Genomic DNA, 13,858 nt, shown 5'->3' with positions numbered 1-13,858 from the left:
CATACTCACACCAGAAAATAATCTCGAGAGCTGCAAAATGTCAGACATTTAATAAGCTCTAAGCGCCTTCATAGACAAATATACTGAGGAAAAGCAATCCCTGGTACCACTTTGCACACAACTTACACCAGAAAAATGCACAGTTCACTGGCTTTTTCAGTGCACGCTACCTATTTTCAAGAAGTTAGGATTTTTCGATGCCAGCATGGACCAACAAATTCAAGGAGCACTTTTTTATCTACGAAAAACTGAGAAATTGATTTTCATGTTCCACTTCGATAAAGGGAAGGTTCTAGCAGGCTGTCTTCATTTAATCAAAATACAAAGGGATGAAATGTTGGGGTTTAAACTGTTTAAACTCTTAAACTGTTTTCGTTTGTGTTATCTGACAGCTGCACTAATTAATAAAGCCTAGTGACAGAAACCAGATCAACTGCATCCGTGGCCAAGAACTTACGTATTTGTGTATTTTTTTACTGTAATCTTGTAGCTTTGTAAATTTACTGTATCTTTGTGAAACTATAATGAAAAATGTACTAATGAAATAAGTGGTTTGGAAAATACGTTTCATATAATCATGGTGGTTGGAAGGGACCTCTGGAAGTCATGTAGTCCAACCCCCTGTGCTCCAACCAGGGTCAACTAGTGTCAGTGAGCTGACTTACTCCTAAAAGAACAGCACATCATAAACATGGTAACTTGTTCGAAGAGTATCTTTTTTCAGTTTTTTCCTTTTCTTTTCCACAGCTTACCTTAGCCTTTTTTTTGTAACTTCCAGTAAGAGAAGAGCAAAATATGACTACTGGGGGGGGGGGGGGGTCAGTTTTCTTAATACCTGGCATAATTCTGTTCTCAATTCCACTTTTGCAGCAACTTAACCTATTGGTCTCATGTACATGTATAAGATCTTTCTGGACTGTGGCTTGAACCGCCACATGCCTAGGCTAAATCAAGTATAATTTCCCTCTTTGGAATTAATTCATGTGAAAGAGTAAACAACTTGGAAATTAGCAGATTATATTTGCCAATAGATTCTGTTCAGCAAGTTATTTGGTGTTTGTATGTATTTTCTAGAACTGTGGAAGTCTTCATAATATTGCTTTACTCATAGCATGTAGAATTCAGTAATGATTCATGTGTAAAGTACTCAAAATCAGCCACACCAACAGGACTTTTTTTCCCCATCAAACCTGATTCCAGATGTGATGCAGCAGCTAAAAGTAATTAGTAAGCACTAAGGGGGAGTTCTGCCAAGAGTTATCTGGGCTTAAGTGAAGAAACAATTACTGGACTCCAAATGAAATTGTAGGTAATGAAAAGGCTTGACACTGTATAGTTATATGATGGAACTTAAACTGATTGAAAAAGCACAACCTGTGAGTTGTAGCTTTGCTTTTTTAGACTAGTACTGCTTGGATGCAGAGGCTGCTCTGTCAGATCTCTCTTAGGGGTTTTTAGTAGAGTTACATTTCTCCCCCCAAGCTTCATCTAACAGGAAAAATTATCTTTAACAGCTTTCCAGTAGTTACTCTGCCTGAAAATACCATATATACCACAAAAGCACCTGAACTCTCTGCAGGTCTATCCACATGTTAATTTGAAAAGGGTAGACTAGGTATCAGTTGATCCTAAGTTAAACCTATCTTTGTTATTTTTTTTTTTATATATCATACAGATGCAATCCTGCAGGACAGACTCTTTGAGGGCTGTTCTAAAGTAAGGACTGCAAGATTCAGAGCTCCATCAAACAAGAAGTCAGTTTTGCTCTCAAGCGTTGCTACAAAAACCCCACATATTCCAGGTGGTCTGGTTTCTATAAATACACTCCAGAGAGACTTTGACTTTATTCTTTAGAAGCATAAAAGAAAGGAAAATACAGCCCATGAATTCTGATGTACAAAAATACAGAGATGCATACTGCCTTATCTCAGCAATACCAAATTCTTGGCATTTAGCAAAACTTACATAACTGCTAGCATAGATGCTAGTAAATCTACCGATTTTTGAGTATTAAAATGCCTTTGTTTACATCTAAGCAACTTTATCAACTTTATCTTGTATCCATGCAACTATGCTGAACTTAGACTAAAGCAGAATTTAGCTTGTATCTCTCTTGCAGGAAGGGTTTTTATGGCTTATAACAGAAAATTCATGAGAGCATGCCTGAAGCTTAACACCTAATAGGAAATACCTTTATTGTACTACTGTACATTGATTTTTAATGCAGTGTCTGCCCCCAGAGTCAGTGGCAGCAGAAAGACTTCTCACCTGGTTCATCACAGGCAAGTCAAGGAAGTAATGATGAGACATCATGGCCAAGAGCTGCAGAACAGTGCTTCTGATCATGAGAAACTACACAGGGTTTACTTGTGTCTACTCAGAAAGCAGTAAAAATACAGGTTTAATCTTGAGTGCTGGAAATATAGTTTAACACTTGAATAAATTGAACACATTCAGGAAAACATGTAACAGCAGAGGTAACTGGCAATTGTAACTGCTTGCCACCATGACTTGCTTAAATAAGGACTCCTCTGCCAGGCCAAACACTTTGAAGATGCAAAGAGTTAGCCCAGTGTGTTTGACTGCTCTTCTCCAATTACAGTACTTTTGATTTATAGCAGCAATAGGACTGACTCCAAGCTTCAGTTCTTTTGGATTTTAATTAGAACAGAAGTTGGGCCTAATCCTGCATTCCTTTTGTACCCAAACTCTCCTGAGCCTTATCAGGCATTCAAAATTCTGACTAATGTCTGTGAGAGTACTTGTTACAAAGGAATAAAGAACAGAGCCAGTTGTAAGGAAAGCTGCACTTTAGAAAAAAAAAAAAATACCAGTAGTTTCCTCCACCCATTTTTCAAGGGAAACATAATTTTCAAAAGCAGGATTTTAATGTCTTTATCTAAGGCCCCAAATCTACATTCTTTCTAGCTCCCAAGACTCCATGGGAATGTTAGTTTTTCTTGAATAAGGCCTGTAAGATCCATCCTCAAATCTTGCTCCTTGTTAAACTGAATGGAAATTCTGCAAGTGACTTCAGTTTGATCAGAACAGACCCATCAGCCACTAGCATGTGGTACAGATATTTTAGCCACCTTTTCTGCAATACAATATTGTCTAAATCTTTTTTCACTGACCTGTAAGACACAACAGACTGTAGTTAAAGGAAAGGGTAGGACACAACAGGAAATAATGTTGCTTTGGGAATTTTACCATTAATAAGTGTCTTTCCCCTTACATTTTCTTGTAAGATCAAACTAAAATGATTAATTACACAGTCTAGTAATTTTAAACCTAAAGATCAAAATTAATTCTCAAAATATTCAAATACTTAAAAATATGCACTCAAGTTTACTTCTAAAAAGCATTTTCCCAACAAACTTAAGCCGATACCTAATAGTCTAAAATGCAGAGCTGTACTTTATCCTATTGTCTGTCCACGGGCAATGTATAGGGCCACAGTGTATTGAAATCATAATCCTTGCTTTCTGAAGAGAAATTGTTCTGTGTAATAATTTCTGAGGTGTGGTTTAAATTCCTGTCCTCCTCTAAGCAATTTCAGAAGTCATCTAAAATTATAATCAAACATGTTCAAACATATTTGTAGGCTTAAAAACATGGTGTGATCATGGTTGGCAAACACTGACTAGGTCAAACTGAACACTTCCTAACAGGTCAAGAGTAAAAAAAATTATAGAAAGATGAACCTCAAAAATCTATTACAGGGGTTACCTAAACTGCCTGGCCAAGGACCCACACTGGCAATTTGCCATGAGCACAAAGGCTTCATTAAGTCATGCTATATGGAAGAGACTTGAATCACCTTTAATATGGCAAGTTGGTCCTGTGAGGTGACAGGTGCCAATAGGCAATACACCACCCTGATGTTTGCCACAGGGCTATGCAAGATTTAAGGGGAAGAAAATAAGTCATTGCATCTGCTCGTGTAGAGCTTATGTGAAGAAGGGTGGAAGTGAAGGCAAGGGCAAGAGGGAGATGACAGGCAGCCACGTGGGCACTGGGGATATTAACATTTTTCTCAGATGAAATTCAGCCCCTGGACACATGACCAGCAACCATCACCACCTCTTATCTGTGCGGGCCTCCCCCACAGTTGCCTTTGGGAGATCTGCCATCAACATGTGAAGGGAAGTGTGATCGGTCCCCTAGCCCATGGGCTGTGCTTTGGTCACCCCTGACCTATTAGAAAATGTTGATACTTTTTCCCACTACAACTCGCAGAGTGCAAAAACAGCAAGCATCAAAGTTTGAAGCCCAGGCCATCCCACCACGCGAGGCCTGGCTGCCTTGAGCAGCTCCCCTGCCCTCTCTGCCTTCCACCACCTGCTCCTCAGAGCAGAGGCGACCCCACTACACGGCCAGGTCGTCTGACCTGGCTCTGCAGCTGCTCGACTTACTGGCCCTGCTCAAGCGCCGTGTGTCTACGAGCAGCGGTGGCTCATGCATCTCCACAGTGGTGCAGGCAGGCGAGACGGGCCGTACTTCTGACACCTCCTCCTCACCCTCCACATCCCACTTGCTGCCACTTGCCCCGCTCAGGCTGGTGCTGCTGCCACTGTTGGCTGCAGCAATGGGCGGCCCCACTGGGGGTGGGAGTAGCTGCTCCAGTGGCTCTTCCTGCTCAGGAAGAGGATGCCGGACACTGCTGGGGGTAGAGGATCCTGTGGAGCTGGAGGGTGCCTTCCCCTGCTGCTCAGGTGCCACGTTGATCCAATTCTGCTCAGCCACCATGGCATGGTTGTTGCTGTTGAAGTAGTTGATGACGGCTGGTGTTGGTGTGGGGATGGGGGTCGGGATGGTGATGGGAGTGGAGATGGGTGTGGGGGTCACAGCACGGTGCCTCTCCTCAAGAACTGGTGGAACAACAGGGTAGCTGGCCACAGAGGCCGTGTTGGAGGGGGGCCGTGGTCTTGGAGCAGCTGCAGCGTAGTACGGTGCCATGGTCACTGGGGCCAGCAACGGTGTGACAGCGCGGGTGTCAGGCAGAACAGGGGTGGGCACGACAGTCGTTACCACCACGGGTGGTGCTGGGGGTGGCAGGGCAACAGGTTTGGACTCTCCTGTTACCATGACTGGTGTCATTGTGGCAACAGGCATCTCAAGGCTGTACCGGCTTGTCATGCCCTGCTTAAGCTTCTTCCACCCCAAGTGATATATCTCAAGCATGTTCAGCAGCAGGGAGACAGAGGCCACCACTAGCATGAAGATGATGAAGATGGTCTTCTCAGTGGGTCTTGAGATGAAGCAGTCCACAGTGTGTGGGCAAGGTGAGCGGCTGCACTGATAAACTGGCTTTAGCTCAAAGCCATATAGGAAGTACTGACCCACAATGAATCCCACCTCAAACAGTGTCTTGAAAACAATGTTGAAGACATAGGTACGGAGCAGGGCACCCCCCATACGGATTCTACCACGTTCATCACGGATCGGGAGCTTCTCTTTTCCCCTTTTGCCAAGAGGATCCTTGAAGCTATTGCTGCCTCCTCCACCACCACTGCCAGACACTGCTGCTCCTGGGTAGTTGCTGTCTTTGACGCTTCCCTTCTTTTTCAGCTCTTCTTTCTCTTTCCTCTTCTCCTCCATTCGTACAATGTGCAGCACATGGCCCAGGTAGATGAGGGTTGGAGTGGACACAAAAATGATCTGCAGCACCCAGAAGCGGATGTGAGAAATGGGGAAGGCTTTGTCATAGCAAACGTTTTCGCAACCAGGTTGCTGAGTGTTGCATGTAAAGTCTGACTGCTCATCTCCCCAGACCTCCTCAGCAGCAGCCCCCAGCACCAGTATCCTGAAGATAAACAGTACCGTCAGCCAAACCTTGCCAATAACTGTGGAGTGCTCCTGTGCATTCTCTAACAGTCTCCCCAGAAAGCTCCAGTCACCCATTGTTTCAGATTTATAACCTACAATAAGAACATTAGAGCAATTAGAGTAATGTTAAAAAAAATCTTACAATTGCACAATGCCGGGGCACATAAGACTGATTCTCGTCAAATGACAATTCTTAAGTGCACTTCCTTGTAGACTATGGCACACTTATGGTAAGAACAACAAAGCCCTGTGACCATGCAGCCATGGGTTTTGGTGAGCACAGAAGTGGGATGTTTAGTGCTTACACCTGGCTCATACATGTGGTTTTTTATATATATATATATATATATATATATAAAAATGTATAACTACACACACCAAGCAAGAAAGATCTGTAACTAAAATTTCTAAGAGATTTAAATATTTTTAAAACATTATTTCTGTTTTCTTCACCTGAGATGCCTTTAACTTGCCTGTTTTTAGAATAGAACAGGTAGAAATCAGTTAACTTAAACTGAATATTCCAATCATTAATCTTTGATTAATATAACTGCACTTGTGTCAGAGTGTGATACAAAGTTTGCCTAACTCTAAACATGCTGTTGTTACCAGGATTTACTTACTCCAGCATTCAGGAAGTTAGTAATGTCCAAGTCTCTGCTATTTTCACACTGTACAAACACAGAAAAATAATTACTCAAAGCCTATGGAATTTACAGTTTAATTATGGAATGTGTACACCACCACCAAGCATGTTCTCAAAGCCTAGTCAAGTTTGAGTTTGTTGATTTCTAAAAAGAACAAATTATTTGAGTAACCTGAAATATTGGGAAGAATCAGAACTTCTGAGAGGAATGGTGGAAAAGTTTCTATGGCATTTTCCTTACTGTCCTGCCAGCTGGTGTTACTGAACCACCTGTACTGCAACATTATTAAAAAAAAAAAAAAAAAGGCACCTTACAAAGTGTGCACAGAGATTTTCTTAGGAATACAAAATTACACCCTATAACCTTCATTCTGTGACAAACAATTGGTGTATAGCTTCTCAGTAGTTTCCAACAATTCATGTACAATGGGCTTCCTATGTCCAATTCTAGGCAGTGACAGAACTTCTGATTTGGAAAGGCTTAAAGTACATGACCAGATTTCTCACAAGCTGTCTTCAACTGAGAAATAAGATGATACCTGCTGGTGTCACTTTTGTTATCCTTGGCCTGTTCCTAATTGGAATGCATGTAAGAATATTAGAATATATGTAAGAAGTACATTTTATTCTTCTAATGAACACACCTGTGGTTTATATGTCAACCTTCAACTGAAAACAAAATGCAAAACTTTCAGCTAATTTCAATACCTTCAGAAATACTTACAGAATAATTATCATTCAAATATAACAGTTTGTATGGAGAAAAAAAACAAAACACCACTACTGGAAAAGTATAATTATCTTCTTGTTTAAAAATCTCCAAATATTTCATAAATACAGCTGAATTACACTTTAATCTTTATATTTTTATACTTATACTTTTGCCAAAATACCCATGTATCTTACAATTCCCAAGAAGAAAAGACATTCATCATTAAAGGTAGGATATTACCACTGAGAAAAAGTACTAGTCTTGGTAGTATATTTACTGTGATTTCCAACGATGATGTCACTGGTTTTCCAGATGAAGCATTTCCAAAGTCTGTACTGAACTTCTGTCAGGTTATTCAAGTTACCTTTTTAATAACTTTACTATGAGGCAATGAAATACCAATAACTGCAGATAGCATACTGTCACACAAAAGGACACAACACACCCATTTGTATTTTGTTGTTTTGTAAATCCTGGAATACTAATTCACTTTTTATCCCCACAAAGTTGACTCAACAAAAACTCCCCCTAAAAAATAGATATTTGATAATCTACAAAAGCACATTTCCTTTAATATAACTAAATCCTTTTCCAGCAGAGAACAATAAACTGTAGATGATAACAACAATGAAATGTCAATTTTGTGTAATAGTGTCTCAGGTCCTAAAACAATTTTAAATCTTTTTTTTTTTTAATCTCAAAATAGTAGCCCAAAACTGAATAAATTGTTAGAATACTTTTGTTTTTATAATCCTAATTTAATATATTTATATTATTTTAAAATTTAATCCTCAATCCTAATTTTGTGAAGTTTACAATATTTTGGAAGGTGAAGTAATTTTAGTCTTGAGCAGTATTAATTTTTAACAGAATCATTAATTAATTTTGTATCTTTTTTACCAAACCATTTGAAGACACACTCTATTTAGTTTCATCTTTGGTCAGAACTAATCTGCCATATGGGAATGTTCTCATTTTGAGTAGTAAAATGTAGGAACAGTGAAATTAATAATGTTATATTTGATGGATTGAAGTAGTTTAGCATAACACTAAATTCAGTATTTCATTTCTCTTCTGTCCTTTGCATTATTCTGTGCCTCCGTTCAGTTCCCTCTGCCTCGCTTTTTGTTTTCTATCCAGACCAAGCAAAACAGGCAGCTCAGATAATGAGTAGTCAAAGTTGTGGCTTGTTCTTTTGTTACTAATACTTGTAATAAAAAGTTTATTAATCAGCAAAAGTTAGCACATTAAATCTTCTTTAACTCATAAATTATGGTCCATTTTCAGAATGGCTGCCATTACCTTTGCATCCAATGGCACAGAGGCCACACACTGTTCTTTATAAAGACAGATGGTGCCTTCTATTGTTCAAAAAAATTAGTCTGTGCTCATGAAAAATGATAAACCCTGCACTGTAAGGTGAACAGAGGTAGCAATCTTTTTTTTTTCCCTTTTCACTTTAGTGTATCATCTCTTACTAAGATCACCAAGTGATGACTACAACAAAAGCAGGGTTTTTTTGTGCTTTTTTGAAGAATTATCTAGTGATTAGTGAAAGAAAAATAACTTGTAAAGATGACAAATAATACCATCTAACTTATTCTCAATCATCCTTCATTCACTAATACTACTTAAGATTTTTTTTTCTCTTTTTACTACAGGTCAATATTGCCCAGGCTTTATTGAGGACACTAAAAATGTGACACTATGCATTTCTTAAAGTATGCACTTATAAAAAGCTATTCTAATACTTAAATGAATATAAAAATTTATTTCTGTAGATCAGAGTGTGCAAATTGACCCTGTACACAGAGAAGTGCTTGAACAGTGACCAGATACTTCACAGCATCTTAACCACACACAGGTGAACTGCAGCAGTCATTGCCTTCACAACCAGTGTGTATTACCCATGGTACATAAATACAGGAAGGACATAATTTCCAAGGGCAATGCAAAGATTCATATCTCCGCTGGCTGGAGGGTTCTCAGAAATGCAGGTCCTGTATTTTTCTTCAGTGTCAGTAAGTTTTCCAAGCAAATTTTCTTTAAGCCAACATAACTCAGCCAAAAATCACATCAAGAATTTTAAAGGGTTGCCTTGATACAAATAATAATTAAATGACACAAAACAAAACCATGGAGCTCACAGAGCTCACAGAATGTTTGAGTTGTCACCATTAAGTTCAACAATAAAATACCCAAATCTAAGTTTAAACAGCCACAACTCAGTATTTTAGCTGAGAACTCCAAGCTTTTGTAGTATGATTTAAACTTCAGTTGAACAGTATTAATCTCAGTGCTGCTGAAATACAGAGCAAAGCAACTGTTAAATTGTAAGCTTGCATAAGGATTGTGAAGGGAAAGATTTTCTTTTCCTGTGCATGGAAAAAATGCAGATAAGAATTGAAACATCTTTATCTGTATATCATGACATGCAAAAATACCCATTAGGTAAGACAAAGAATCTGTCTCAGAAAGCAATCTAACTCACTGGTATAAAAAGCAAGGATTTCACAAGCCCTCAGATCATTTAATAAGAACTGGGAGTCATACAGTGTTTGTGTCACTTAGAAAATCATTCCTCTGAGACAAATATTGAAAAATGGACAGTTCATAAAAACTGGAATGGCTGTTTAAGAATCAATGCTGTGCTATTAATCACTAAGTTTAGCACATGCACAAATACACTTTCTGGATGGTGTGTTTATGTGTGATGCCATTTATATCCCTCTACAGGAGAGAAATAATTATCATGTGGCATCTATGAACTTGCCAGTTATTATTTCTATTTCTCATGACGTCACTGAAGAGGTTCATCATGATGTATCAAGCATGTGAAATACGATATTTTAAGTATTTATAATTTTACTTGTATGTGTACACGTTTATGTATTTATAGACACATATGTACACACATAAATAACTATACTAGTACAGCTAAAAAATATCCCTTAGCAATTACCTAGAAATGTAACAGATGTCCTTATCTAAATAAGATTTCTTAAATTCAGTCCACATTTTCTTTTGTTTCTTGTGGCAGTCTAAAATACTGGGATTTAAGTTTTTATCTTCAAAATTAGATAGATTTTATAAACCAGTATGAGAAAAAAATGCTGTTAAAAGAGAAAACAAGTTGCCATATTTCCTTTGTTTTTACACTGAACAATCAGGTGTCTCTATTACTACCATGTTTTTAACTGCTAACTTAAATCTGATAAAAGCAGTCACCCTGCACAGTCTGTAGCATGATCATGTCATTCCAGACAAACTGGCAGATATGCAGGGACAGAATAAGCTACTATAATTTCCAGTGGAAGCTAATGGTATTTGATCATGTACATATATATGAAACACAACGGTGGGTGTTCCAAAAGTCACAAATAAGCTTTCATAATTAGCTTTATAAACTGTTTAAATAAGGACTTGAAAAACACACTTCTTCTTGTGTATAGTGTCATACTTTCCAACACATCTATTATCACTTTCATTGTATTTTAAACATTTGTTAAAAATTCATTCCTCAGCTGACCTTTTTATTACCTTACGCTTACTTTACTGCTCTGGATCCTCCTCCTTAAACCCCAGACGAAACTTCACTTTTTCTTGGCTTCACTTACCTCTGAGTGAAAGTTTGGCCTGAGTAAATGAAAAGTGCAAGGAGTGCAGGGCTCAGCCCAGGAGAGCTACACCCCACCTGTAATCTCCTCTGTTCCCTGGCATAACAAAGCCTTGCTCTGATTCACTACTCGAAGGAGAAAAATGGGCACAAAAAGTAACCCCTCTTCTCCCCCAGAATACTCAAATGCCATCTTAGAGCTCTACGTTGGAATCAAAAGACGGTAACTTACCAATGAAACTCTGAAAGGTGTAAAGGGTGTGGAGCTACCAGAGGACTATGGAATAGCCATCAAACATGAAGGAACAGTCCCTACATCCCGAGTGAGTGAAGCATGAATGAGACAGATCTGTCAGGTGTCCACATACGATGAGCCACACGGATCTAAAAACTGCACAGTTTGGAGTGTCCCGCCCCCTGCCCCAGATACACAAAAGAGAGAAGAGACTTTCTGGCATTCAAAGACACAAGACCCTTTTTCACTGGAGAGAAGCATCCAACAGACATGTATCAGTCTGAGGGGACTTCAGGCAAGTTACAGTAACTGCAAGGGACACAGTGCTATATAGAATCATAGAATAGTTAGGGCTGGAAAGGACCTTAAGATCATCCAGCTCCAACCCCCCTGCCATGGGCAGGGACACCTCACACTAAACAATATCACCCAAAGCCTTGTCCAACCTGGTCTTGAACACTGCCAGGGATGGAGCATTCACAACCTTCCTGGGCAACCCATTCCAGTGCCTGACCACCCTAACAGGAAAGAATTTCCTCCTTATATCTAATCTAAACTTCCCCTGTTTAAGTTTTAACCCGTTACCCCTTGTCCTATCACTACAGTCCCTAGTGAAGAGTCCCTCCCCAGCATCCCTACAGGCCCCCTTCAGATACTGGAAGGCTGCTATGAGGTCTCCACGCAGCCTTCTCTTCTCCAGCCCCAACTTTCTCAGCCTATCTTCATACGGGAGGTGCTCCAGGCCCCTGATCATCCTCGTGGCCCTTCTCTGGACTTGTTCCAACAGTTCCATGTCCTTTTTATGTTGAGGACACTAGAACTGTACACAATACTCCAGCTGAGGTCTCACAAGAGCAGAGTAAAGGGGCAGGATCACCTCCTTCGACCTGCTGGTCATGCTCCTTTTGATGCAGCCCAGGATATGGTTGGCTTTCTGGGCTGCAAGAGCACACTGCCAGCTCATGTTCATTTTCTCATCAATCAACACCCCCAAGTCTTTCTCCGCAGGGCCGCTCTGAATCTCTTGTCTTATGGAAACCATTTAAATCTTTTTATAGTTTATTTCTAACATATTCCAGTAGGATTTTCCCTTTTAATTTCCCTTAAAGGGAAACTCAAGTAGTTCTGGCTGCTCAGTTCAATTCCGTCTGCATTATCTATGCCAGCATCTTAAAGACAACGCAAAAAAAACCACAAACAAACAAAAAACAAAAACAAAAAATACCAACAGAACAAAAAATCCCAAAACGACGAACAAAACAATTTTTCTTGATTATAACATTGGCAAACTTTCACTTAAGCTGCAAGTATCTTCCAAAGAACACTTACTAATCTCAAATTCTTTGCAACCCTTGCGAGTCCTAAGTGAACAAGTGTGTGACTGGCAGTTTGGTAACTGTCAGACCACAGATGTGACTGGAAAGGTAAAAGCCTGGTCAGTGCAGGGAGGACACCCCACTATCAGTAGAAAGTGTTTGTAAGGGCCAGGTAACTCAGTGCTCACCCTGAGAAACCCCAGAACTATCTTGGGTTACACTCCTGAACGCCATCATTCTCTGTGAATGATGGCCCACTTACAGGGCCGACCGCAATTCTGGCTCTGCTTCTTATTTAGGATTTAAGTTTAGTCTGAGTGTAAAACTGTCTTGAAGTGCACATCCACGTTCGAGTGCTAGTGGAAATCCTTAAGGAAGAAGTTAACATGCCCCTACACATGCACACTTCTGTGGGCTATGCCCACAGCAATCACAGATATAAATCTACTGCCTCTCCCTCCGCTGCATTTTCTGTGAGGTTTGGACACTTCGCTGCCACTCCAGGCCCAGTTATCAGTCCCCTCTGCGAGCACCGCTGCGGGCATACGGTTCCCTCGGTGGGGCAGGAACAGAGAACACTTATACCAGAAATATTTAAAGCAGTAGGGCCCTTTCCACTATTCCTTCTCAGCACAATCCGCAGAACTCTGGCTCGCCCTGCCCTTCTGGAGCCCAGCTCAGGGTCGAGGGGCACCGCAAGCGGCCACAGGCCCCAGGCAGGCTCCCGCCACCTGTCCCCAGCGCAGGCTCCAGGTCTGCCCGCGGCCACGTCCCCTCCAGCAGAGTCTCCCGGGCTGCTGACCCGCCCGCCGAGCGGCACAGCCCAGGCTTGCTCTACTTACGCTTTGCGGGAGCAAGGCTATTTTAAATAGCAAAACATTAACTCGTTCAGAAAAGTCCGGACAGTGTCGGCTCATAGCTCGTTTAATTAGGAGGGGAAAAAAAAAAGCCCCAAAGTTCGCTCGGGCTTCGGCAACAACCGGCGGCGGCGGTGCAGGGGCGGGACGCGCCGGAGCCCAGTGCCCGGCTCCCTACCTGCTGCCTCGGCTGGCGACGCGCCCTGGGCAGGGCGGGCAGGTGCCCACAGGCCGCCTGCGGCAGGGGACCTCTGACGGACACTCGTCCTCTGTCCCTCCCTCCCTCCCTCCCTCCCCCTCTGTCTCTCTCTCCCCTCCCCTTGCCCGCCTCCCACAGCTGGCAGAGCCGCGGGCATCACACAGCCGCTTGCGAGGGGCCAGGGAGTTTGCCTATCTCTCACGGGCTTTTAAAACGTTGTCACTCTGCTGATAATCCATCCTCCTTCTCGGGCCAGGGTGGGATTTGCTGAGAAATAAACAGGCTCTTCCTCCGAGAGGACAAAAGCTAAGAACCCCCTCCAAGACAGCTGCCCGCCCGCCCCAAGGGGCTGCGCTCGAAGGCGGCGCTGCGGGAGCCGCTCGCTACCTGCACGCCCCGCGCCGCCTGCTGTCCCGCCCGGGGCCCCTTAGGCAGACAGGTCAGCGCC

General features: G+C 41.6%; 1 protein-coding gene across 3 annotated transcripts; it reads right to left on the bottom strand.

Moving 5' to 3' along the window:
* Positions 1–2,092: 2,092 nt before the first annotated feature.
* GJA3 (gap junction protein alpha 3) lies at positions 2,093–13,463 on the bottom strand. 3 transcript variants are annotated; one of them, XM_061457704.1, is made up of 2 exons: positions 13,197–13,463; positions 2,093–5,921 (listed from the first exon to the last, which is right to left on the bottom strand). In XM_061457704.1, the coding sequence occupies exon 2, from the start codon at positions 5,902–5,904 to the stop codon at positions 4,369–4,371; it is 1,536 nt and encodes a 511-aa protein (XP_061313688.1). In that variant the 5' UTR covers positions 5,905–5,921; positions 13,197–13,463; the 3' UTR covers positions 2,093–4,368. The 3 variants fall into 3 exon arrangements, with proteins under 3 accessions (XP_061313688.1, XP_061313689.1, XP_061313687.1); XM_061457705.1 differs by lacking the exon at positions 13,197–13,463 and adding an exon at positions 11,036–11,365; XM_061457703.1 differs by lacking the exon at positions 13,197–13,463 and adding an exon at positions 6,648–7,537.
* Between the last annotated feature and the right edge of the window lie 395 nt (positions 13,464–13,858).

This window comes from Pezoporus flaviventris, unplaced genomic scaffold (assembly GCF_033815535.1).
Source record: "Pezoporus flaviventris isolate CSIRO_AGI_PZ_B2104156 unplaced genomic scaffold, CSIRO_AGI_Pfla_v1 ptg000025l, whole genome shotgun sequence".
Taxonomy (NCBI): domain Eukaryota; kingdom Metazoa; phylum Chordata; class Aves; order Psittaciformes; family Psittacidae; genus Pezoporus; species Pezoporus flaviventris.
This window is presented reverse-complemented; position numbering and strand designations above follow the sequence as displayed.

Bases quoted from the DNA above. Each gene is read 5' to 3' on its own strand.
- GJA3 (XM_061457703.1), bottom strand. From the start codon at position 6,759: ATGTTGCAGTACAGGTGGTTCAGTAACACCAGCTGGCAGGACAGTAAG. The intron at 5,922-6,647 runs GTTACTCAAATA...TTCTTATTGTAG, and splicing joins GATTCTTCCCAATATTTCAG to GTTATAAATCTGAAACAATG.